Genomic DNA, 26,699 nt, shown 5'->3' on the forward strand with positions numbered 1-26,699 from the left:
CTAGGTCAAAAGAGCTGTGGTTTTTAAGAAGTGTACAATTTTATTGTTTCTGTAAAGTCACAGGACCAAACTTACTGTTTAAACATTTATCTTAAAATTAAAGCTCTACTCTAATAAACTAAACACAGAGGACCTGGGTTCAGATACCAGCACTCACACAATAGTTCACAAGCATCTGTAGCTTCCATTTTAGGGTTTCCAACACCCTCTCCCAGTCTCTGTGAGAAAAATAGGCATGCAAGTGGCTGGGTGCATGTACATGTTTGCACGTAAACACTCGTGCACATAAAATCTGTTTTTACAAGATAGAAAACAGAGGCTTTTATAAGTGATTTTCCCTGTGACAATTAAATGTAGAATGGTGCTTGCTTTTGCCCTTATCCATGGGAATTGGGTAGAGACACAGAAGTAATCAGGTTACTCATGGGCCTGGGCCGTGGATGGGGAGGAAGAGGAAGAGGAGAAGGCAGTTTCCTGTGCTTCCAGTTAAGCTCCTGCTGCCTCAGGAGCATTCTGGTTACCATGATAATGTAACATCTGGGGTCTCAGTGGCTTAGAAGGCCAGCCTTGCACAGGACGTCACTGTCAGAGCTGTGTGGTGTTCCACAAGGCACTCCCACCACACAGTGGGATTCATTACTAACAGCTGCCACCAGCTAGCCTTGGGAGGCAGAGGGGTTTCAATCTTGCTTGCATAGACTACGTTATTTAGGTGAACACTACATGGCCTGTCAGTCCTACACTACTAGCTGAGAGTTTTATTCCACTTGTACCAGGAAACTTCAGCCATCGACCCGAGTTACTGTGGCTTATTCCTGAGCTGAAAATCACACTCTGCAATCAACCAGAACAGCGTGTTTTAACAAACTCCGTTCCCATCCTCTCATTCTTTTAACATTAAACAGAATTAGAGATTGTTGTGACTTTTATTCAATTTGAAATCCGGATTAAAATAAAAGCAGTGAGAGCAAAGCTTTACAAATATTACATTACTACGTCATTGATATGGCTTTTACACTGATTGGATACAGGAAAAAAAAAAACCTAACATTAGAATTAAGGCAGTAACAACATGTGCAAACCCAGCACACCCCCTGACAGTCTTCAGTAGAAAACTACTCTGGTCAGGTGGTATCTGACATGGCTGCATGCAGGTCTCATTGCATGGAAGGATAGGTCCTGAAGAGCTTCATTCCTTAAAGGGGAAAAGGACCCTTCTCACTGGCCAACGATGGCCAGGAGCAGCTTCCTGTAATCTCCACTCGTGTCACTTGCGATCATTGTGCTTAGGGTCTTCTGATACATCTGGGTGAACATCTGTTTTATCTGAACAAGGTCAATCTGTAAGAAATATCAGGATAGAAAAAAAATCTGTTAAGAGAAAATGCTTTTGTTGTCTTAATACTATATAACAATCAGAATGGGGAAGGACAAATGGCTGACATTCCATTTCATTCACAGTAGCGCTGCCGTCTCCCCTGAAGATCTCATTTGCCATGGAGAGCACTGGAGAGATGCGATGTAAGAACCATTTGCTATTCTCCAAACACTAGTTATCTGATAACAGGACAGCTTTATATAATATTAATAATATAGTGAGTGTTGGTACAGATGCCAAGAAATGGAAACACGTGTACATTCCTAATGGGAATGTAAGATGGGGTAGTTACTGTGCAAAGCTGTATGGTGTTTAAAATGGCGGTTCTACAGAACTATAGTATCATCCAGCAACTCCATTTCTTGCTAAATTTCCAAACGAAGTAGCAGGGCCTTGAAGGGATTAGTGTGTACCACAAGCATAGCAGCATCATTTGTCAAACACAAAGGCAGAAGCAAGGCAAGTATACACAGACACACAGTCCTACACAGATATGGTGGGTTGGTACGCTGCCCTAAAATTCAACTTCCAACACATGATGCAGTCAGGAATTCTGTAAAGCCTAGACTGAGTGAAGGAACTCTATGAGTCCATCTACCCGGGGAACCCAGTGTTATCAACTCAGGACAGAAGGGAGGAGAAGAGGGAAGAGGGTGGCTGTTTCATGACTATTTCATGAGTATAAATTTTCAGTTTTACAAGATGTAAAAAGTTCTAGATGATGTGACAATGTACAACAATGTGACTGTATTTACCACCACAGTACACTTAAAAATGGTTTGAATAGTAAATTTTATTATGTATATTTTATTGCACAGAGAAACCCTGTCTCTAAACAAACAAACAAAAAAATAGAATAGATTCTGCTTAGAGAATTTAGGTGTAAGAATAAACACACATCAAGGATTTAAATATACCCAAATTTTAAGCTGGTTGTGGTAATGCATGCCTTTAATCTCAGCACTCAAGAAGCAAGAAGACCTTTATATGTTTGTGGTCAGCCTAGTCTACATATTGAGTTCTATGGCTATGTAAAGAAACCCCATCTCAAAAAAAAAAACAAAAAAACACAAAACCACCAAATTTTGTTTGTCCCCAGCAAACAAATCTACCTCCTCTAGTATTATGTAATAATGTTTGCTTTCAGTTAAAAATATTAAGCTGGACATGGTGGCACACGCCTTTAATCCCAGCACTAGGGAAGCAGAGGCAGGCGGATCTCTGTTAATTCTAGGCCAGCCTGGTCTATAAAGTGAGTTCCAGGACAGCCAAGGCTACATAAAAAGTGCTGTCTTGGGGAAAAAAAAAACACAATACAGCAACAACAACAACAACAACAACAACATCTCCTAGAAACCCAAACCCAAAAACAAACCAAAAAAGTAAAAGTAGAAACTGATGAATTTAAAGGTTATTTTGTAATTAATAAGGATGCTAACTTTGATATCCAAATGGATTTTTCTAAGCTCGGAACTGAAGCTTAGCTCATTGACCGAGTAACTGCTTAGCATGTACAAGTACCTTGGTTTGATTTCCAGCACCACAAAAAAAAAAAAAAATATCAACAAAAAAGCAAAGCAGACACAACAACGCATGTCTGTAGCCCTAGCTACTATGCAGCCAAGGCAAGAGATCACTGAAGCCCAAATATTTGGGGCCAGTCTAGTCACTGTTAATGAGACCTCAGTCTCTTTTTAAAAAAGTAAAACAAACATACAAAAACTAGCAATCTCCCATAAGACCCATATTCTCCACAGGCCTTCTCAAATATAAAAGCTTTAGTGCTGTCTTTCCTGAGGGCGGAAGTCTGTTTTACTACTGTAATCCCCACAGAGGACACATCTTTCCTAAGGGTTTCATAATCAAGACCAATGAAGAAATCACCACGCACAATGAAGTAAAATCTGACAGAAAGTGTCCCCTTGCCTCACCTCACTTCGAGTGACCACAATCCTGACCAGGGTGGAGTCGTCCGTGCCAGCGCCTTTCATGGAATAGTAGAGTCGTTCAGCAAAGAAGGCAGGGCGGTTGAGGGCGCACTGCACTGCAAGGCAGATATGTTTTAGACAGGGTCCTGGCCAGACCAGCCAGTCTACCTCTGTGGCTTCATGCACTACTCTAAGCCTGGTTTTGATTTTTTTTTTTTTTTAAATCTGAAGTGTGTTGATAATCTTTTCCTCAGCATATATTAATCTCTGTAGTTGAATCAGATAGGCAACTTCCACTTCTCGAGGACTCCCTCTAGCTAGCAGTCTACTTTCTCTTGGATCGTGAGGTGCAGTTGCCGTGCATGAACAGATGCTCTGATGTAGACTCTCTACATTTCCCGACATGACGTCTATAGGAAGTGTATCCCAGATTAAGTAACATCTTACTAAAACAAACGACAGGAATCTGAACACTTCGCATTAAGAATGTAATTTCTAGAGCCAGGAGGACGACTCAGCCGGTGAAGTGCTTGGAAAAGCCCTGAAGCCCATCCCCCAGATCCACTTACAGCTGGAAGGCAAGAATCGCCTCCATGAAATGTCTTCTATTTTCCGTGTGTGCCATGGCATGCATATGCCCATAACACACATAGCACACACTCTCACACACAGGGAGAGTTCAATTAAATGTAAAAATGTACGAGTACCATTTGGGGGCTGGGGATGGCTCAGTGGTAGGGCTTTAGCATGCACAAGGTCCTAGGTTCAAGTCTCATCACCATACACATACACACACAATATCATTTGACTGAGAAAAAGCTACGAATATAGTTAAAGAGAAAACAGATTATCCAAGATTTGAAAATAGCATTTGGAACTCTTGAGTCACTGGAAAGTTACTTAGCAAAGTGAGTGTCCACAGATGGCAGAGGGCGCACACCATGCAATATATCATGTTAGCTCCAGTTAGTGCAGTCACATTTCAGGCACCCCAATGCGAGCACCAAGGTGCCAGTAATATTCTTATTCTTGTAGTATCTATGGACAGAATTCCCACACATCTAGGTGTCAGGGCACCAGAAACACATTAAAGAGTCTCACTTACTGTGTTTATTAATAGTACGGTATGTTCTGAGGGCTCAAAATGATGCTCAGTGTGCTATATATACAAGCAGAGCATGCGATTAACCCCAGCACTTAGGAGGTAGAGGCAGGTGGATCTTTGTGAGTTCGAGGTCAACTAGATCTACAGCATGAAGCCCTGTCTCAATAAATAAGTAAATTATGTATTAATTTTACATTAAAAAAGATGTTTTGTGGTAGTACTATTAGCTCCTTGGAGCTTTCTCATTCATTAAAAGGTCTATGATATACTGGGGTCTTCTTGCAGTACTCAACAAAGATATACAAATGAAAGCCAAATCACCTTAAACAAACAAACAATCCTTTTGGTCGCACCATCAATCACTCATAGAATCATATACAAAATACAGGATTCACTCAGTTTCTGCCTGAACAGATTCTGGGGATACTATAGCAACTGTAACCATTCAATGAAAAACAAAATAAGGTAGAGTGCAAAAGTGCCTTACAGATGGTCTTCAAACCACTTTCAACGTATCCCGAAAATTCTCGGCTTACACTGCTTAGCAAATCGCGATTAGCCATCTGCAAACAAAAATGTCAGAGTTAAGCATTTTCGTATCGTAAAATGAACAGCACATCTTCAGGAGAGTTCAAACCCACCCTGGAATAAGCCTCCATAGTGGCCTTCAGCTGAGGGAAGCTCCTTGTGGCGAGAATCATGTTGAAACAGGATTCATCCGTTCCCAGTCTCCCCTCCCCGGCCTGATAGAGACGCTGAGCGTCCTCCTGGGCCATCTGGTGGTTCACGCTCTGCCTCTCGTCACGGTTTCCCTGCAAGAGGAAGGCAGGAATTAGAGATGAAATTCTTTCTCCAATCTAGTCACTTTGGGATCTGTCAAACGTGGCTGCATCGAGTCTGCCACAAAGGCCCTGCCTTTCCAAATCACTATTCCATGACACTTGGTTTTGGACTTTGGAATATATGGTCAGGGTTTTGTAAGGTTAGAGTAAGGGCTTCGGAGCTTTGAGCGCTAAATTACAACAAGATGTCTTTAACAAGGAAGGGATTGTAAACTATCTTTCAAATGAAAAAAGGGTAATTCTCTTCGGCTAGGATTTGAGATCAAAACGCTCTGTAGAGTCTCATTCCTACAAAACTGTAAAGCAGCAAGCACTTGATTTGTACCAAGCATTTCACTCTAAGAAGGGACTATAAAAAATTTCAGATCTAACTACATTGTTATTATACACATATTTATTATGTGGGCTGAATATAGCTTAGTGGTAGGCAGTCTGCCCTGCATGAATGAACCCCTAGATTCAATCCCAAGAACAGAAACAAAAGAAAACAAAAACAAAAACAAAAACAAAATAAATTTACCATGAAGACTCAATAAAATTGACATGTGAGGGTTTGGAAGAGGGCAAGTCCTACTGCCCACCTGAGGAACAAAATGGGAAGGTGCTTCTTAAAGCTAGAGACGTCTCTTTTGAGAAGTACTTGGCACGAGAAAGGGTAACTGAACATCACACAGGAAAATGTGTTCAAAAGGTGGCTGAAGCTCAGAGCCCAGGCCTGAAACCTCTAGCATTCTCTTGCAAACACAAATAATAAAAGTAAAAGTACTTTAAAGGTACTCAGGGAAGAAATTTCAAATTGTCTCTTGGGTTTAAGTACAATAGTCTCCATTTTCAAGAAGTGACTTCGCTTTTCCCACCTGAGAAAAGTTCGGATGGGCCACGAACCCTGCATAAAGACAACCCAACTGAGACTCCCTCCTGCTTTGCACTCAACACCTCTGCCTGTGCCCCCTGCTATCCTTGAATCCTAACCTCCTCTCCTGCTTTGCACTCATCAGCTCTGCCTGTGTGAATTCAGTCTTTCCGACAGTTTCCTTTTCTCATTTTTGTAGCTCCAGCCTTTGCACACGATCCCATACCCACAACACATCTTGTATGCTTTCTGTAGCTCTCTCTCCATGGCTCCTCTGAGTCCCTCCTCCACATCTTGGTCCCTTGAGATCCTGTCATGTTGTGCACAGGCAGGCAGCCAGTAACTCCTGATACTCAACCAGTGGGCTAGTCTTTTGTGTGTCTGTCAAATACATCAGCCTCATCTTCCTCTTTTTATACTATTCCAAATACCCTCTTGGAGTATTTCCTGTCCTCTCTCTGTATACCTGGGGAATAATAAGGTAGATGCCAACTGTAGAGAGAATGTCTTGTGTACTGTGTGGAAGCATCACCTGTCAATAAAAAGCTGATGGCCTACTAGCAAAAGGCAGGGCTAATAAGGTGGGGAGGGCACTGGTAGAAAGATAGGAACTCTGAGGAGACAGTCAGTCGAGGGAAAGGATTTGCTACGTGGACTCCGAGGAGACAGACATGAAACTGAGAAGTAACCAGCCACGTGGCAGACATAGAGTAGTTTAATGGGTTACATAAGTTATGAGCTAGTTAGGGAACAAGAACGAGTTTATGGCCTACACATTTACTCAGAATTAAGCCTTTGTTATTCGGAAACTGGGGCGCATTTGGGAAAGCTCACACTTACATCAACTGCAGTACTCTTCTGTACTCCTGCCTCTCCTCCTATGGCTCCGCCACCCTCTGGCACTTGCACTGTGGAACACACTGACATGACACTGCTAAGCTGTCACAGACTTCGCCTTCATCTTTGCCACAGAGCCTCAGGAAGGTTCTGATTTCATGAAATCTAAAAGAAGTTATTTTTCTATTCCTTACAAAAGTCAGATATACAGAACTCAGTCTCAGTAATAACTAGAAGAAATCTGTCCACTGCATTCTGTGTTGTTCCACAAAGACACCAATAGTCCAAGGAGCTAACTACTAATAAAGTATGTTTCCTTCACTAACAAACAGTCATTAATACTATACTCACCTGGCACATGGACACGAGGAGACGTTCAAAATGTCCCGAGGTATCTGACCTAATGTCCTTCTCAAGGTCTCGTCCAAATTCTAATTGGTAACATCTAACAATGTCTCGAATTTCTTGATTTGTTCTTGTGCACAAAATCTCTATCAATACACGTTCTTGAGTTCCTGCTCCCTACAAGAAACGAGAGGATTACACAGAAGCAACGGGCGTTCTCAGAAGATAACCAAGCTGTGTTCCAAATGATACCAAGTCACTGTGCCTCATCCATCACTGCAAGTTCAGAAGTATCAAATTCGGTGAGGCTACACATATAAAGCAATACACAATCATGGTAGGAAATCAGATAGCCTACCTGCATTGCCTTCCGTAAGCTCCAGGCATCATAGTATGTAGAAGGCATGAACAGCGCAAGGATTAATTCTTCCATATTCCCACTCAATTCTGACTTGAGATCTTTAATTAAATCCTGTGTAATGACATATGAGAAGGAGGTTTACAGGATTTCTGTATCTTATTTCACATAAATCATTTACAAAATATAATTAAAAAAATTTTTTTTAATATGTGTATGGCTGTTTTGCCTACATATATGTCTAAGTACCACATGTCTGAAATGACAGAGGAGGCCAGAAGAGGGTATTAGAGCCCCTGGAACTGAAGTTACAAAGGGTTGTGAGCTGCCGTGTGGGTGCAGGGAACAGAACCTGGGCCTCTAGAACAGCAGCCAGTGCTCTTAACCACTGAGCCACATCTTCAGCCCCTCACTTAAATCTTTTAAGGAAAATATAAAAAAACTAAATGGAATTGGCACTATGAAAGTCAAAATTTCAAATGTGAATGTGATATACAAAGCAATGAGGAAACTGATGAAATTCAGTGGTGAATTCATTGTGTTATTCACTTGAATAACCGTACCACATACAAAGACAGAGGTCTAGCTAGAAAAAGAATAATTCAAAATAACAAAATGAGGGCTGGTGAGATGCTGAGTGGGTAAAAGACACCTGCCTGGGCCCACATGGTGGAAGGAGAGAACTAACTCCTGACTTCCATATATGCATGATCACATGTACACACCTATACTCATATCTAGTCATCCGCACAAAAATAATACATAAATTAATGTAAAGGTAAAATAAGCAGATATTTACTTAGTATAAGAAAATATTTTTGGCTCTATAAAGAAGTAAATAATCACTATTATCTTGGTCTTACTGAGAAGATAAATATCTAAAGAGATGACATAAAGCAAACCGCACTCTAGGGTTAGTCTTGTACGCGTGTATTCAGAAGCTGAGCTCTGTGCCACTGTCCAGACTGCAGCCTAACCTTAGGGCACTGTCTTAACCAATGTGCTGTAAAGAATGCTGCCCAATCATCTCTGATTGGTTAATAAAAGACTGGACTCCATGACTGGGCAGAGGATAGGAAGACGCAGATGGACCTGGGGAGGAGGGAAGGTCCCGGAAGGAAGGAGAGAGGAGGTGGTTACTATGAGGCAGTGACCATGAGCATGTCGCCAGAGGACACACATGAGACAGAGCAAGACTCAGTTGTCAAGTCATGGGGCATTTATCTGGTTATTAATAGACTAGTTGGGTTTTAATAGTCTCTGAACCTGCCCAGTCTAGTTTGTAGCTTGTTCACAAACTGGTGTTTTTGTGTTGTTTACTAGAGAGCTAAATGGAAGGAACAGGCCTACGTGTACAAGCTTTGGTTGCACACACCTTGTTCCTTGACTTAAAAATATTAGTTAAATAGAACTGGCTACAGCCAGTGACTGGAGGAATTAGAGATAGGTGGATTTTGAGTTATCTGGTTGGGGGTGGCGAAGTGAGAGGAAAAGAGGAGAGATGGACCATGAGCACATGGCCAGGAGAAACAGCAAGGATTTGAGGCACACTGCTGGGGAGGTAGCCAGGACCACATTGGAGCCTGTGAAGTCCATTTATCTGTCCATCCCCCCTCAGTATTAGTAAAAATACAGCGTTCAGTCTGACATGAATGTAGACCTGGTAGATCCTGCTGTTCTCACTAAATGGGAAAAAGCATACCTTGCCATACATGGTCTTAAAAGCTGCTTTGATTTGTTGCCTCTGGTCATTGGAACGGTTAGACACAACATCCACAATTGCTTGCTCGTCTGTCCCTGGAAGAGTCATAGATATTTATGTAAGGATGAAAATGCTTCCAGGGGACCAGATGTCACCGAGGTATGAGTTGACAAAGGACTTTGATTATGGCACAGACTTTTCTTATAGGTGTGAAAAGACAATCCATTTTCCTTACCAAACCCTTTCATTGCTTTGCGGAGAATTTCTGCATCTCTCATAGCATCAAAGTTGGAGGCTGGGAGGATTGTTCCTTGGGTGCCCTGAGTCATCGAAGCGGGCTGATGACAACAAAAGGGGTAAAATTCAAGTAAGGACTTTTCTTGGACAATAAGGCAACATGGAGACTTCATCCAGTTATCGTCTGTATGCAAGGGTTTTAGTGCAAGGATATGAGATGTATTACCAGGCCTCATGAACAGACAGATCCAGTCTCCTTCCAAACATACTTGTCTCCTACTAATAGATAGCCACACACCAAACTGGCATGAGAACATGAGTAAAACTCGTGAGATTAAAGTTACAACCCTCTTATGTCTTAGCTTCCTTTTTGACAGAAAAGGGGAGATATTGATCCCCAAACAACAAGAGATGATGAGGTGGGGGGGGGGGGGGAATGCAGTTGGGATGTAATGTATGAGAAAAGAATAAAAAATTAAAAATTAAAGTAAATAAAAAGACATGAGTGATAGCATTTGATTTTAAGATAAGAAAAAAATAGCATAATCTCTTTCCATTTCCTATATGGGGTCTATTTATTTGCCAAGATATGAAATAAACTTTTTTTTTTTTTTTTGGTTTTTCGAGACAAGGTTTTTCTGTATAGTCCTGGCTGTCCTGGAACTCACTTTGTAGACCAGGCTAGCCTTGAACTCAGAAATCCACCTGCCTCTGCCTCCCAAGTGCTGGGATTAAAGGTGTGTGCCACCACTGCCCGGAGTGAAATAAACATTTTGTATAATGGTGAGAAAAGCACAAAGTGGAAGTGAGGGGGTACAATATGCTTCATATGTTATATTTAAGATAAACAAGGAAGAACGACTGGGGTTGTAGCACACTAGTAAGTGTGAGTGAGGCCCAGGGTTTGATCCCCATGCTGTAAAAAGGAGGAAGAGACAAATCAGAATCAGTAGAGAATATGTTGCAAGCACAAATCTACAAGGTAATAAAAATTTATTTTCATACTAATAAACAATTTTACACAAGAATTATAAATGTACTAAAAATTAGAGGGCAAAGGTATGTCACGAGTCAAGACATTTGCACAGTTTGCAACGTGTAGAAAGGTGTAGAAACTTGTCAGGCATCATCCTGAACTGGTGATGGAATGAGCCAACAGTAAGTGCCTTCAGACATGATGCTGGGAAAATCATTTCTGTTCAACTCCTGCCAAAATAGCCTGATCTAAATTTGAACATGAGGAAAGATCAGACAGACCCAAACCAAGAGATACTATAGTAGTACTCTTCAAAGTGCCCAGGTCATAAACGAAGAAGATGGAGGACCTTTCAAAGAGGACTCAAGATACAGGGCAATAATTCAGTGTTCCATCCTGGGTTTCATCTTGAGCCAAAAGGACTAAATACTGGAACACTTAGTAAAATTTGGAAAAGGTCTGTAGGTTAGGTAATAGTGCCACACTAAGTTAACTTTCTGATTTTGATCATCACATTGTGTTTTTGTTGGAAGATAACATTTGGAGAATCTAGAAAGTCTGTGTAGTATTACTGCAATTTTGTTTGTAAGTCTGACTTCAAAATTAAAAGTTTAAAATACAATGTTGTAAATCAACGCATCTGTTTGCTTGTTTGTGGTTTTAAGGATTAACCTAGGATACTGCACATGCCAGGCATTACCACTGACTGCATCTCAGGAGCCAATTGCTCTCTTACAGTGCTCAAGCCAAGGCTGAAAAGGGATGGGATGAAGACAGCACTCGTGACAAGGTTTTGTTTGTGCTTGTTTTTTATTTGTTTTTAGATGTAATAAGTTTTATTTATCCTACTATCTCCAAATATTATTTAAACATGTAACCAATATAATTTCAAATTATAAGCAGATTCCCTACCACTTAAGACAAAGAGGCAGGAGGATCTCTGTGAGTTCAAGGCCAGTCTGACATTTATATTGAGTTCCAGAGTAGCCAGGGCTACATAATGAGATACTGTCTCAAAAAACTAAAATTAAAATTTAAGGCTAAAGTTTAAATTTTCTTAATTAAAGAGAAAACAGGTCTGGAGAGATGGGTCAACCTGACCAAAACCCAAGAGGACAATGAAGGGGCCTCTTTCCCAGCTCCACAGTCCTTTGCCCACCCTGGCTGAAGGCAAGTGGGAAAGGGCCAGACCTTCATTAGTTTATAAAAGTCAAGATAAAAGGGAAGGATCCAAGGCTAGCAATTTTGTTCCTATAATTTGCACAGGACATAGAAGAACAGAGCAATGTATAAAACAATGAAGATGGAGACCTATACAGAGAGAGTGAGGAGAGGATTTCAAATATGAGAAACCTTAGAGGGCTATTGAGAAATCAGTTCAGCAGACTAAACTAGCTACCATGGTTAAAGTTCTACCAAGCATTGAGGGGAAATACAACCCTTGTAAGACATAACACTAGAGATCAGAAACGAGGCCAGATGTGGTGGTCCACACCTTTAATCCCAGGACTCAAGAGGTAGAGGCAGGGGATCAGTCTAAGTTCAAGGCCAGTCTGGTCTACACAGTGAGTTTCTGGAACACATGCTGGCATACAGAGAGGAGCTAGCATTAGTATTAGTAGCAGTCCTTACTCACATCACTGCTATAATCCAAAGAAACAGGGGGGAAAGCAGGATAGGAAGAAGAGGATTCTGTATTGATCTGAAAGAAGAGTGGAAAGTTATAAACAGAAAATGAAACCACCTTCATAAGTCTGAGGCAGACTGACCACCCACTACCCAAGGTCACAGCCGTAATCACTAAGGGCAGAGAAGCTACAATCAATGCACGCGGGGGGCATACACATATCCTCTAGGATAGAGGGACAACATTATCACCTGTGAGAAGGATGGAGGCTGCTCTTACCAAATGTATCAGACACTACATCACAGAAGTGTGGCGCCATCCCTCAAGTGTGGCGCCATCCCTCAGCACGATGAGTTCCAGGTACCCACACTAACTTTAAAAGTAGAAGTAAGATATGCATAAGGAGGCAGAAGCAAAAGTACCTGGCTAGGGTAGGGAGCTTGTCCTCCAGGGTACTGAGATGGCATCTGTCCTCCAGGAAAGCCACCTGTATGTTGAAAGCAAACAGCAAACATAGGCTACAGCAAACCATTTATCTTGAGCACAGAAGCAGAACAGCATCCAAGCTACTACTGGGATAAGCGACATTTTAAGGTCCAGAAGAACAGTGGGTTTTGGTACACCTTTCTGCACACACAGTCATTGTTCTCTGTTCACATCGGTGTCCCTCCAAACAACTATGCTGTGTTTTGATGTCATATACACATGTCACATGTCCCTTTCATCCTACTTCCACCATGCCTCTAAATTTTTTATTCAGGCTCTGTGGCTCACACTGTTAATCCCAGACACTTCCTGGCTGCCTCTGGCTAACCAAAGGAACATGCTAGTTTTTATGACTTCACTGTGGTTTTCTCTCACGAAGAATAGGGATGACAATGATAGCTCGTATGATTTGATAGCTCGTATGATTTCTTAAAAATAATCATCCTGGCTGGGCATGGCAGTGCACACCTTTTATTTCAGCACTCTGGAGGTAAAGGCAGGATCTCTGTGAGGTCGATACCAGACTATTCTACAAAAAAGTTCCAGGACAGCATAGGTGAGACCAAGTCTCAAAACAAGCAAAGAAACAAGCCTCTTCCCAACCCCATAATCTTCATAGGATAATCTTGTGTTTTACTTTTATTTTAAAGAACGGAACTTAATATTTAATTTCATGTTTTGTGTATGAGTGTTTTGATTACATGTATGTATGTGCATCACATGGGTGCTTTCTGGCAGTAGAGGCCAGAATAGTATAAGATCCCCTGAAACTGAGCCACTATGTGAGTGCTGGGAATTGAACTTGAGTTTAAGAGTAGTCAGTGTTCTTAACCCACTAAGCCATCTCTCCAGCCCCAATCTTTCCAATATTGATTTATTAAATGAAAAATCAAATTGGGTCTCATATATCTTTTAATAATATCCTAATAAGTATTATATCTCTTTTACAGATTTTATTTTTAATTATGTGAGTATGTAGGTGCCTGTAGAGGCCAGATGTGTAGGATCCCTGGAAGTGGAGTGAAGAGGTGGCTATACGCAGCCTGATGTTGGTGTTGGGCAAACTCCAGTCCTCTACAAGGACCGTACATGCTTTCAACTGCTGAGCCATTTGTTTATTTAGCTCCTCTCCATCTTAAAACAAAACAAAATAAAAGCTTGAACTAAATTCAATTCTGATTTCATCTGGAATTTGTCAGAATAGAATCCTGGAGGTGGTTCCTTCAAAAACTTGTTTTTGGCTTTAGGACAGACTAGTTAATAGAAAAAAAAATTGTCATCTCCATTTTACTGATTATGATCTCATATCAAATTGAGACTATCTACTTAACATTATTTACAGAATTATATAAATATTCCCTGAAGACTATCTCAAATATCATCTAAGTCTGCTTGACAACTGAAAAGCTCACAGAATCATAACATGGTTTCTCTCTTGACAGCTGGGACGTACCTGGTACTGGAACCTGGGCTGGTCCGCCACCATAAGACTGTGCAGGTGGCTGTGGATAGCCAGAAAAGCCTGCTCCACCGGGTGGGGCCCCAAAGCCTTGGCCTGGAGAGATTTAGAAAAACAACATTTTAATAAGCTTTACTTCATGAAGAGCCATGTGTGGTAAGCGCAACACTCAGGACTGCCATGAGCTGATGGCCAGCCTGAGCTACCAAGTGAGTCACAAGTCACTCTGGGATGCTCTTGTCTCAAAAAAATACAAGTCTTGTAATACAGAGAATATTTATGAAAAATGTCGACTGTTATCAGTGGAAAATACATGTCAGTAATGCTGTAACAGTCATCCCATGTGTGTATTCAACGTGTCATCAACTCACAGGACACTGGGAATTACCTTTAAGGGTTGGTGAGGTGCTCAGTGGGGAAAAGCACTCGCTGCCAAGCCTAACCACCTAAATTGATCCCCAGAACCCAAATGGTGGAAGAACAGAACTGATTCTGACCTATACAAACATACCATGGCCCTCATGGGCACACACACAAGTACACATATGTACATACAGAAACAAAAAAAAAATTAAACTGAGTTTTAAAAGCTTTAGTATAAACTGGGCCTCATGATCCCAGTACTTAGGAGGCAGAGGCAGGCAGATCTCTGAGTTCTAGACTAGGCTAGTCTCCAGAGTGAGTGCCAGAATTGCCAGGATATACAGAGAAACCCTATCTTAAAAAACCAAAAGTTTGAGCCTGGTGTGGTGGTACACACCTTTAATGCCAGCACTTGGGAGGCAGAGGCAGGCGGATTTCTAAGTTCGAGGCCAGCCTGGTCTACAAAGTGAGTTCCAGGACAGCCAGGGCTACACAGAGAAACCCTCTGGGGTGGGGGAGGGGGAGGAAGAGAGAGAGTTTTAATATATTTAACTTCTTTAGTAACTTTAGTAACAATGTAAGGCACTATAGTGAGTTAAAAAAAAAAAACCAACCCTTTTTAAAATTAGATTTGTTCCTTTTGTTTTGTGGGTGTTTTGCCTGCATGTATATATGTGCACCACATGCATGCTTGGTGCCCTCAGAGTCAGAAGAAAGCAGTATATTCCCTGGAAATGGAGTTATGGATGTCTGATAAACCACCATGTGAGTGCTGTGAATGGACCTCAGGTCCTCTGTAAGAGCAGCAAGTGCTCTTAACTGTTCAGTCATCTTTCCAGCCCTACAGTGTTTTCCTTAAGTCTTTGGATTAAGTGGTCCTAAGACCTAAAGGTCATTTAAAGTTTATGCACGTCTATTTTTTTTTTTTAAGATTTCGTTATTTTATGTATACATGTGTTTTGTGGGTACATCAATGCACTATACTCATGCAATGCTCTAGGAGGCTGAAAGAGGGTGTCAGAGCCTCTGGAAATAGTGGCACAGACAGCTGTGAGCTGCTATGTGGCTGCTGGAACCTAAGCCAGGTCCTCTGGAAGCAGTCACTGCTTTTACCCACTAAGGCCACTGCGCCAGCCCAGACATTCTCAACCTGTGGGTCGAGAACCCTTTGGCAAACCTGTATCACCAAAAATATTTACATTACGATTCCTAACAGTAGCAAAATTAGAGTTATGAAGTAGCAACAAAAATAATTTTATGGTTGGGGGAGTCACCACAACATGAGGAACTGTATTAGAGATAGCAGCATTAGGAAGGTTGAGAACCACCACTCCGGTCCCTCTCAAGCAGTTAAGATCAATAATAATCAAGTAGTGATTTACACAGGCCTTTCATTATCAAGAACTTTACAGCTCCTGATCACAGGAGAATATTTTAGTCTCCCAGCTCTCTCTCTCTTAAGAATCTTCATCACCCCAGCTTACTACCTAAGTTTTAGCTCTCCATGGCTAACTTAAGAGTAACTCTGAACTCTCACAATACAGGAAATAACGCTGAGGGTAAGGGGGGGATAAAACACAACACTTCAGCAAATCTCAAGTCCTAACTTACCTCCAGGATAGGCTGGAGGACCCCCTGGACTTAGGGCTCCAGGATAGCCCCCAGGGGCTGGATAACCTCCAGGTGCGGGGTAGCCTCCAGCTCCTGGATACCCACCACTTGGTGCTGGTGGGTAAGCACCTCCTCCCATTGGTGGAAAGCCACTAGGGTACGGGTACTGACCCGCAGTGGGGAAAGATGACTCCTGACCTGCAGGCTGGAAAAATTAGAAACATGTACAAATGGACAGAATCGCAGAAATATAGGATCCACTTAAAAAGAACAAAGAGTCTTCAGGTACCCCCCCCCCATCTTTAACCCCCCCCCACACAATGTATCATTTCTGCCATCTTATTATTAACTTTATCAATTCTATTCCACTTTGTCAGGATCTTTATTACAACTCAGTTAAAATCAATTCTATGTGAGGTGGACAAGAGCAGTCCATTTCTCTCCAGGAACCCAGAGGCAGCACCAGCTGGTGAGCTCTCTCTCCCCTTCGCCCTCGTCTTTCTGTATGGCCTTACTATACATGGGCAGGTTCCCCTCTAACTTCTGCTCCTCTTGCTTCCAGCTCTGAGTGCTGTGATCACAGGCATGTACTAGCACACCCGCTCTTATCAAACCTTAAATTCTCAGGACCAACTAACCAAGCTGACAACTTCCTTCACTGGCGTGGCACATGGAAATGTGATGAAGACCCTCTCCTCCAGCCTAGGGAGGAATCAACAGTGAACAGAGCCTGGGAACCTAGAATGCCACACACAAGACTTCCACTCCACACTACTCAATACTCCATGACTCACCTCCAGAATTGAAGCAAGAAAAAATAAAATTTTACTTATTGTATTACATCACAGACGTGTTAGGGTTGTCTACTTCTGCAAAAACTAAAATGATTGCTACAATCCCGCTTCATACACAGGGACCTGAGAACATATTCATAGTTCTCCTTTAAAACTATATATTTAGCTTGCGTGAAGATATACACACTATCACTCACCTGCAGAGGCCCTTCTTCTATTCTCCCCAGGACACAGTAATAGTGTAACATACTTTTTAGTAGCCTCAATTATGAACTTAGCCCCCAGATTAGGAAAGCTATCACCAAGTCCAGGTGCTCTGATCTGTAATTTAGTGTGTGTATGTATGTATGTATGTATGTATGTATGTATGTATGTATGTATGTATATAGTGTGTGTGTATGTGTTGCATTGGCTTAGAAAATAATTAACATTTTTAAAACCTAACTTTCAAGTTTTAAAAAACAAACCTTGAGAGCTGGGCATGGTGGGGCACGCCTTTAATCCCAGCACTCGGGAGGCAGAGGCAGGCGGATTTCTGAGTTTGAGGCCAGCCTGGTCTACAGAGTGAGTTCCAGGACAGCTAGGGCTGCACAGAGAAACCCTGTCTCGCAAAACCAAAAACCAACCAAACAAACAAAAAACCAAAAACCAAACCAAACCAAAACAAAACAAAAAAACCCAAACCTTGAGCCAGATGTGGTAATGCATACTTTTAATCCCAGCACTCCAGAGACAAGAGGCATGAGGATCTCTGTGAGTTTGGAGTCAACTTGGCCTATATATAAATTCTAGGCCAGCTGGAACTACACAGTGAGACCTTTTCTCAGAAAACAAACAATAAAACCATGATTCAGTTCACATAAAATACAGGTTTCTGTCTTAACCTAATCTAGCAACACTGGGTGTGTCTCCCAGCATGGCCACACTGGGCTAGAGCTCAGCTGTCCATATATGACACATCCTATTATTTTTCAGACAACACTTGTCTTTTCTCACCGATTTATAGCCCTGGACACTTTAGTTCATGACTCCTGCTCTAGGGCACAGGCTACTTCTATGTAACAACTGTATGCAAAATAAAAGTGATTTTAGTATTTTGATAGCAATACTTACAGGATATCCAGGGAAAGGCGGGTAGCCGGTGGGGGGATAGCCTGGGTATGACATTCTGTAACAACAACAACAAAAAGTCCTTTGTAATTTTTTTGTATATCTTAAGGCCTTTGAAGATATACATACACATACACACAGTGTAATGGTGGTCACTAAATGTGGATAACAAGGCCAAAGATGGTTCAAGTGGATTAAGACTATTTGCTTTGAAATATAACCTGAGTTCAATGTCTCAGATAAAGATGGTAGGCAGAAAGAATGAGTTCTACATGCTGTCTTCTGACTTCTGCACACTTGAAGAATGCACACATCCTCTCTGTCACACACACAATGTAAATAATACTTAGAGTGTAAGCAAAGATTGACAGGTTTCCTTTTATCCTCTGTGCCATACAGTCTGTACAGCCCCCAACTGCAGCCTGGTGAAGAGCTTACTATGGAACTTGAGTACCCCGAGTTCAAACCCCCGTATCATGTAAAAAGCCAGATGTGGTGGTACAGCCGTGTGACTGGGGAGATGGAGACGTGAAATCCTCGTGCTCACTGGCTGGCCAGCCTGGACTGACCAGCAAGCCTCAGGTCTCTGGGATAAGCCCTACTGAGCAAGGGTGACCTCAGACACTATTCCAAATGGAGAGTAAGTGAGTGGCTGAGGGTGGACACAATGTTCTAAGAAGTGCTGGACATAGACTAGCAAGAAAGCAGAATGACAAATACAGGGGACAGGGTGGGATGTAACTGTGATAGGTGGTCACCAAAATAAAAAAGAGATTAAGGTAGAAGACCAGGGGCTACTGATGCGTCAGGCACGGTAGCTCACACCTATGATCCCTGGGCACGAGATTTATGCCCTGTGCCCTGAGGAAAACAAAGGTAGTTAGGAGGCTGTCACGCCTGGTGTGGAATTACATACTCACACTGCCAGACCACATCCCTCCCTTAGCTGTCAACAGTCACTATGTAAATGAGACAGTATTCTACTGTAGGACGTAACCTGGTAGTTGTATCCATCTGTGGAAATGACTTCCTTTCTTCTTCAATTCTATTTCCTTGGCACGTCCTTGCAGCAGGTCTCACCATAACACTGTGGCTAGTAACTGCTAAGACTACCTTCCCTGTGTACTCTAGCTTATACTGTCTCAGCTTTCCAATATCCTTGGACGTCATCATAGCTGCCCTTTCCAAGAAGTACTCTTATGACCCAAAATCCACAAGGATTCACTGCTGAAGTATCAAATGAAGAACTCACTGGCAGTGTTGCAGAGGTATAACTCAAGAGTGTGTGTTTAGCCTGCCTGGTCCTAGCTTCAGACTCCATTAAAATCAGGGGAAAAAAAAATTACTGGTCAAACTTCTACTCCCCTTGGCACTGACTCCAATTTATAGTCAATAATTTTTTCTCTCATTTAAAAGATTGGTTTCTCCGGGGTCTCTACTGTGTACCTGTGTATACAACATACTCGCCAGGACCCATGGAACAGAAGAGAATGCTGGATCCTCTGGAACTAGAGTTAATTAAGGACAGCTGTAAGCTGCCATGTGAGCTCGGGAACGGAGAAGAACAGGTCTTCTGGAAGAACAGCAAGTGCTCTCACTACTGAGCTTTCTCTCCAGCCCCATCCTCCAGGCAGGCATCATTCCTTCATTTAACCCACTCTTACCCCCAGGCAGGCATCAGTCCTTCATTTAACCCACTCTTACCCCCAGGCAGGCATCATTCCTTCATTTAACCCACTCTTACCCCCAGGCAGGCATCAGTCCTTCATTTAACCCATTCTTACCCCCAGGCAGGCATCATTCCTTCATTTAACCCACTCTTACCCCCAGGCAGGCATCATTCCTTCATTTAACCCACTCTTACCCCCAGGCAGGCATCATTCCTTCATTTAACCCACTCTTACCCCCAGGCAGGCATCATTCCTTCATTTAACCCACTCTTACCCCCAGGCAGGCATCAGTCCTTCATTTAACCCACTCTTACCCCCAGGCAGGCATCATTCCTTCATTTAACCCACTCTTACCCCCAGGCAGGCATCAGTCCTTCATTTAACCCATTCTTACCCCCAGGCAGGCATCATTCCTTCATTTAACCCACTCTTACCCCCAGGCAGGCATCAGTCCTTCATTTAACCCATTCTTACCCCCAGGCAGGCATCATTCCTTCATTTAACCCACTCTTAACCCACTCTTACCCCCAGGCAGGCATCATTCCTTCATTTAACCCACTCTTACCCCCAGGCAGGCATCACTCCTTCATTTAACCCATTCTTACCCCCAGGCAGGCATCACTCCTTCATTTAACCCTTACCAGCTTGGCCCTCAAGCCTGTGCTCATGCATCATATCTTCCTTTAGTTGGAACTCTATCTCTCCTTTCTTTACATAATACCATGAACAAAAAGTGGGATTCTCCTATTTTATACATGCAAATCTCCTGAAAATTCACTGAGGAGTACACTGACCCAATAGTTCTAGATTGGGAACTAAGAGTCTGCCCCACTCCCCCCCCCTTTCTGCACAGGTAAGCTGGAACTCTCTATCTATCATCCATTTATCTATCTATCTATCTATAGATGAGGCTGGCCTTGAATTAGCAACTACTGCCTTAGCCTGCTGAGATCACAGGTGGTGCTACCATTCCCATACCATTTTGTGGAGATCAGAAGGCAACTTGAGAGATTAGGTTTTCTCCTTGCATTGTATAAGTTCTGGGGATCAAATTCACAATGTCAGGCTTGGGAACACACACATTGTTAGTTGTTCGTTTACCTATTTGACACAAGCGAGAATCAGCTGAGAAGAGGGAACCTCGCTTGAGAAAATGCACCCATCAGACTGGTCTCTAGGCAAACCTACTGGGCATTTCCTTGATTGGTGACTGAGGTGGGAGGGTCACCATGGGCAGTGCCATCCGTGGGCAGGTGGTACTGGGTTGTGGGAAAAAGCAAACTGAGCAAGCCAGGAGGAACAAGAAAAAAAGCAGTGCTTCTCTGGGGTCTCTACTTCAGTTCCTGCTTTCAGGTCCCTTTGTTGAGTTCCTGCCCTGATTTCCCTCATAATGGACTGTCACCTGGAAGTACAAGATGAAATAAACCCATTCCCCTCCAGGTTACTTCTGGTCAAGATCTTCTTTATCACAGCAGTGGAAACCAAGCTAGGACATACCTTTAGCTCCCGAGCCCTCTCACCAGCCCAAGATTCTGTATTTCTAACAAAACTTCCAAGTTAATGTTGATTATACTTTGGTACCACGGCATTTTGGCATTTCTGGAACTATTTTCTAATTTGCTTAATTTAACATAGTGTGTTTATCCTCAATGTAGACATAAATGACTTCTATTTCTTTCACCTCGAGATAGCAAACAAGTAGAGGTGCAGGTCAGTGGCATAACCCTCGTGTGCAGAGTGCCTGCGTCAGGTACCCAACAGCAAAAGATAACAAATCCATTCAATTCAGTTCTCAGCATAATAAGCAGTAGTCTGGGTGCTGATACACTATTCAGGAAAAAGAATGCATGCAGCCTTTTTGTGTGTCCAATATAAGAGGATGTGATAATAAGTGTGCTATTACAGTGCCCCTTGACATAATCATAGGCACGAAGCTATGATTGGGAATATATAATATCAAAGTTTATAAGTCATTAAGGTAAACAGAGGCTGGAGAAATGGCTCTGTCTGTAGACTGCTTGCCATACACAATAATCTGAGTTCCAAACCCCCAGTGTCCGTGTAAAAAGCCAGGTGTGACAGCACAATATGGAACCCCAGAGCTAGGGGCTGGGAAGACCAGATGGAATCTCCATGGCCAGTCTAAGCAATCAGTGAGAGTGCTAGCTTCCAAGAAAGGCATTGACTCCAAAAATAAGGTGGAGAACAACAGAGAAGGTCATTTAATGTCAGCTTCTGGCTTCTACGATTGTACACACCAGCACACACATATATGCAGAAACATGAATACACACATACCCCCCCCCACACACACACACACTACGACAGTAACATATTAATAAAATTGACTCAGTCTGGTCTCAATTAATTGAAAGCCAAAAACCTGTGCATAAAAAGAGAAAGAAGCTAAATTCTTTCTCTTTTTTCTTCTTCTCTGTTCTTGATTACCATCAGGATTACGTAAGGCAAGCCTGCAGCTTCTAAAGGACTGTCAGAGGGTCAAATGAAAGAGGTCAGGATCAAAAGCGGGAAATCTGAAAGTAATTTGTGAAATAATGCTTAGGGTCACAAAAAGGCTGACTCTGTAGCTCAGAGGTAAGTGGGAGGGAGGGAGGGAGGGAGGGAGAAGGGGAAAGAGGAATCAGGGAGAGAAAGAGATAGGAAGTGAGGGGGAAAGAAAGGAAGAGAGAGGGTAAAGGAGAACACATGTATGCCTCTGGAGAGGGAGAACTGACTGGGGAGGTGACTGTGTAAAGTGCTTGCTACAGAGGTCTGAAGATCTGAATTCAGATCCCCAGAAGCTGGGCAAGCTAGCTCGGATCTCTAATTCCAGCACCTCTGTGGTGAGATGGGAGGTAAAGACCAAGAAATCCCCTTAAGTTTCCAGGCCAGCTAGCCTGGTGTATGGATAGGTAGCCAGAGACCCACACCCAAGACTTTCCTGACCTCCATATGCACATTGTGGCATGTGCACCCAGCCCCACAAACTTGTACACACATGCATGTACACACACAGATAAAAGAGTGAATCACTCCAATGACAAAGTTCTATTTCTACATTTTAACTACTATATTAAATCTTACCTTTAAGGGCCTAGAGGACTTATACCAAGATTTTTAAAACAAAACAAAAATAAATAAAGCAAAGATTATCTAGGTATTAGCATATGAAAAACTGAAACAATTTCAGTGCACCTTGAAGATTATTAAGTACCAGAAATGAAATGCCATTTCCATATAGGTCACAGAAATACCTTCACAAATGCACATTTATATAGGTACTAGGCTATTCATCATAGCATCATCTGTAATAGGAAAAGTAGTTCAAGATAATCTAAACATCACTTAGCGATAAGTGAATCATGAATATTCATAAAGTGAAGCTATAAACTATACACCTTCTAAAAGTCCTTTTAAAAAATCCATTAATAAAACCATCTACCACACGTGGTAAATTAAACAAAGCCAGGTGGAAAACAAGCGTTCTGCTAAAGAAATACACCCATTTTCTTCTCTCAGTAAACAAGCTCACAGGAAGGAGACAGGGAAGCAGAAAAGGGTGCAGCCTGACTGGGAGAGTGCATGCAGGTGTGTGTGGGGTGTGTGTGGGGTGTGGGTGTGTATGTGGGGGGTATAACGACAAAGCAGCTCATTTTTTCATGGCCTTTTAGCCCCTTTAAACATTGCTCATGTGATCACTTCAAAAAGTAGACTTTAAACTTTTTGTAAAAGGCTAACAAACCCTAGGGTGACTCAACAAATTACTCAGCTCTGCTGAAGTTAACAGGACTCTTCTGAGTGAACCAGAGCTTTTGTTTTCCCTTTAACAATGTTACAAACAACCTTTAGAAAAACTTGGAAAATCCAATCTTGGTTCTCCAAACCATCTCCACCCAGTGAGTCAGTTAGTAAAAGGGTGGATCTATGTCAGTCTCTCAACTGGCAAGAGGCCTAAGAAGTTAAGGGTGGGGTTGGGGGTGGGGACCGGTGACAAACTGGGAAGGGAAACAGGAAGTGTGACTTAGGCCAGGCAAGAACAGAAACAGTTTCCCAAAAGCCGCCTCTAGGTTCCGGAAGGGCCATTTAAAGCAATGACTGAGGATAACAGGGAAACAGGGCTTAGTCCTCTGCGTGGGAAGGTAGCCCTCTACTTAACCACGAGGGCTAAAGGGTGGTTTAAGTTTGCGGGAGCAAAATTATTTACTCCACTTGTTTCTAATGATTTCCTGGCCTAAACCGTAGCTCACTACACTTGTACTGTAATTGGGGCAGATTGCTTTATCAGAATGGCTCGCTATCACCTGGCAGCAATTAAGGAATGTAATGGATAACAGTAAAATACCTTTCGTCTTTTCACTTGGTTTAGCCATTCCCCTCTGCATCTTGCTTACCTAGACGGCTGATATGGGTCAAGGACAAGGAAAAAAAAATCTAGATTGTTACTGGAATAGTTTCCAAGAATTTTAAACCGGAGCTTACATATCAGGCTTGTGAATTCTGCCCTAGATGTCATTAAGCACGGCACAAATTCCTCAAGTTCCTCTAAATTTGCTGTGTCACCAAAAAGTCTAGTCACTAGCCAAAGCCAGCTTTCGGAGCTGCTAGTCGGCCTTCTGGCAAGGGGCTTCACCAGGGCCACCATCGGGCCTTAAGTCCGCCACTTGCGGCCCAACTGACCGAAAGCGGGGTACCACTGCTGCCTGGCATCCCACTCTAAGCCTAACAGAGTGATTTACCCACAGACCTTCCCAGTCCTCCAGCACGCAGGGAAAGCATGCCCAACCCACCCCAAACACCCGAAACGCGTCCGAGTCCGCGTCCGCCACCCGGAGGCCCACCTCGTTAGGACACGCGCGGGGCTCTACGACTACGGTTGGAAGACCAGACCAGGGACTGGGAACGAGCTGACTGACCGACGGAAGAACAGCAAGGGGAGGGGGTGCGAGTCCTCACCTGAACGAGAAAGCAGCGTCACACCCTAGCCCGCTTTCCTGCAATATGGAGCCAGAGGGCGTGGCGCATGGGCGGCGCGAGGGTGCTAGCTGCTTGGACCGCCCCCAAGCTCGGGCGGGACGCTGCGCCCCTCAGGTGGCTCAGCTAGTTTTAACACGTGTCTATATCTCAGCGAGGTAAATCTACTCCAGGTGGTGCTACTGTAGAAAGGAACTGCAGCTTTGGGTGGAGCCGCGCAAGTGGGCGGAGCAGAGGGACTCAAAGATAGAGAGCTCCAGGCCTCCGGGGATCCTGAGAACCTAGGTTTGTTTCATGTGACTATAGGGAATTGTGAGTAGACAGAACTGGAGTTGAATTAAACAAAACTAAGCAGGGTTCAAAGTTCTACTGGTCCATTAGTGTTAAACTCACCATATATAGAACTAAGTATTTGAGGCACTTACATGGAAAGAAAACATACACAGAGACATAGTGAAGTGATGAATGGAGGTTACAGGTCAACCAAATGTTCACCTCTTTTTTTTTTTTTTTTTTTTTTTTTTTTTTTTTTTTTTAAGGTTGGTCTTACTGGGACTGATGGGCAGTAAGGCAAGAATGGCTGATCAGTGAGCTCCTGGGATTCACGTATGCATTTTCAGTGATAGAATTACAGGCTGGCATTTGCACCTGACTGAGCCAGCTCTCCACCATGGCTTTCACTTTCACGACAAAATTGTATTTGGGTATGTAAGCCTGAGCATGACTTGTAGGGATTGTTTCCCTTCCTCTACCATGTGATTTTCAGGGATGGAATTCAGGTCATAAGGCTCCACGGTAAACACTTGGGTAAGGCATGGAGACAAATGCCTTCACACCTCAGCACACGCCAATTCCACTATACTACAGTTTTTAAAAAAGTTTATTTGTATAAGATATATTTCTGAGTGTGGGCACATGTGGAGGTCAGAGGACAACTTGGAAGAGGAGACAGTGCTCCCTTTCCACCATGTAGGTTGAGAGAATGCCACTGTGTTTTCCAGGCTTGGCTGCAAGGCCCATTTACCACTGGGCCATCTCACAGGCCCAAGGCACTTTCACTTGATATTTGAAACATAAAATTTAAAATAAGGTAAGCCAGGCAGTGGTGGCGCACACCTTTAATCCCAGCACTTAGGAGGCTGAGGCAGTTGAATTTCTGAATTCGAGGCCAGGCTGGTCTACAGAGTGAGTTCCAGGACAGTCAGGGCTACACAGAGAAATCCTGTCTCAAAAAGCCAAAAAGCCAAAAAAAAAAAAAAAAAAAAAAAAAAAAAATTGAAAGAAGGTAGTTTTTTGTTTTCATTGTTACATCCCAGAAGTAAAAGGTATCCTGGAATCCTCTGGTATTCCTGGAGCCAAGGAATAGCAGAGTCACACCACACATCAAACCTTACAGAATAGACTTGGCAAAGAAGCAGTGAAGAAGTGAGCAGAAAGCAGGCTTTCTATCCGGTGTCTTGGCGGGGAGGTGCAGACCTTTCCAGGGTGGCCAGATCATGAGCTTCTTTTTCTGTAGGGCGGGGCCTGGCCACTCCCACTCTTCTGTTCGAGTAGCCTGTGGGGTGGAGCCTGGCAGCTGGAGGTCTCTAGGTGCTTCATACAAGGGGAGTCTCTGCACATGGCTGCCCAAGTTGGTGTGAAAGCCAACATTTGTGCTACTCGTGTAATATCTAAGAAAACATTGTACAAATTCATGAAGATTTATATATTCTAAGCATTGAAGTTCTTTAGATCTCTGATCCATTTTAAAGTGTTTGAGGCTGGGTCTTCATATAGCTCAAGCTGACCTCAAAACTTGCTGTGCGACCACAGATGAGCTTGAACTGATCCTTCTTCCTCTACCTCCTGAGTGCTGTCGATTTTGTTGACTTTAGCCTTGCTGTGTAGCCAGGACAGCCTCCCAGTTCCTGAGCCTCCTGCCATACCGGCATTTGTACTGGAATTAGAGGCATGTCCCACAACACAGTTTAAACTCACTTTATATGATATGAACTGGAGCTTCAACTTTACTCTTTTGCATGTGGCTATCCAATTGTTCTAGCAAGGT

General features: G+C 42.9%; 1 protein-coding gene across 4 annotated transcripts; it reads right to left on the minus strand.

Annotated features, from left to right (window-relative positions):
- Anxa7 (annexin A7) lies at nucleotides 1-24,873 on the minus strand. 4 transcript variants are annotated; one of them, NM_001374757.1, is made up of 14 exons: nucleotides 24,520-24,681; nucleotides 18,015-18,069; nucleotides 16,108-16,312; nucleotides 14,128-14,229; nucleotides 12,611-12,675; nucleotides 12,198-12,263; nucleotides 9,584-9,686; nucleotides 9,349-9,443; nucleotides 7,647-7,760; nucleotides 7,295-7,465; nucleotides 5,053-5,223; nucleotides 4,899-4,974; nucleotides 3,310-3,422; nucleotides 16-1,341 (listed from the first exon to the last, which is right to left on the minus strand). In NM_001374757.1, the coding sequence occupies exons 2-14, from the start codon at nucleotides 18,066-18,068 to the stop codon at nucleotides 1,219-1,221; spliced, it is 1,458 nt and encodes a 485-aa protein (NP_001361686.1). In that variant the 5' UTR covers nucleotide 18,069; nucleotides 24,520-24,681; the 3' UTR covers nucleotides 16-1,218. The 4 variants fall into 4 exon arrangements, with proteins under 4 accessions (NP_001104264.1, NP_033804.2, NP_001361686.1 ...); XM_006518452.2 differs by having other exon boundaries at nucleotides 703-1,341; nucleotides 24,635-24,868; NM_001110794.1 differs by lacking the exon at nucleotides 12,198-12,263 and having other exon boundaries at nucleotides 1-1,341; nucleotides 24,635-24,873.
- Between the last annotated feature and the right edge of the window lie 1,826 nt (nucleotides 24,874-26,699).

Source organism: Mus musculus, chromosome 14, assembly GCF_000001635.26.
Source record: "Mus musculus strain C57BL/6J chromosome 14, GRCm38.p6 C57BL/6J".
NCBI classification, from domain to species: domain Eukaryota; kingdom Metazoa; phylum Chordata; class Mammalia; order Rodentia; family Muridae; genus Mus; species Mus musculus.

Bases quoted from the DNA above. Each gene is read 5' to 3' on its own strand.
- Anxa7 (NM_001374757.1), bottom strand. From the start codon at position 18,068: ATGTCATACCCAGGCTATCCCCCCACCGGCTACCCGCCTTTCCCTGGA. The intron at 4,975-5,052 runs GTGGGTTTGAAC...TTTTGTTTGCAG, and splicing joins CTATGGAGGCTTATTCCAGG to ATGGCTAATCGCGATTTGCT. The intron at 1,342-3,309 runs GTGAGGCAAGGG...TATTTCTTACAG, and splicing joins TTGTGGTCACTCGAAGTGAG to ATTGACCTTGTTCAGATAAA.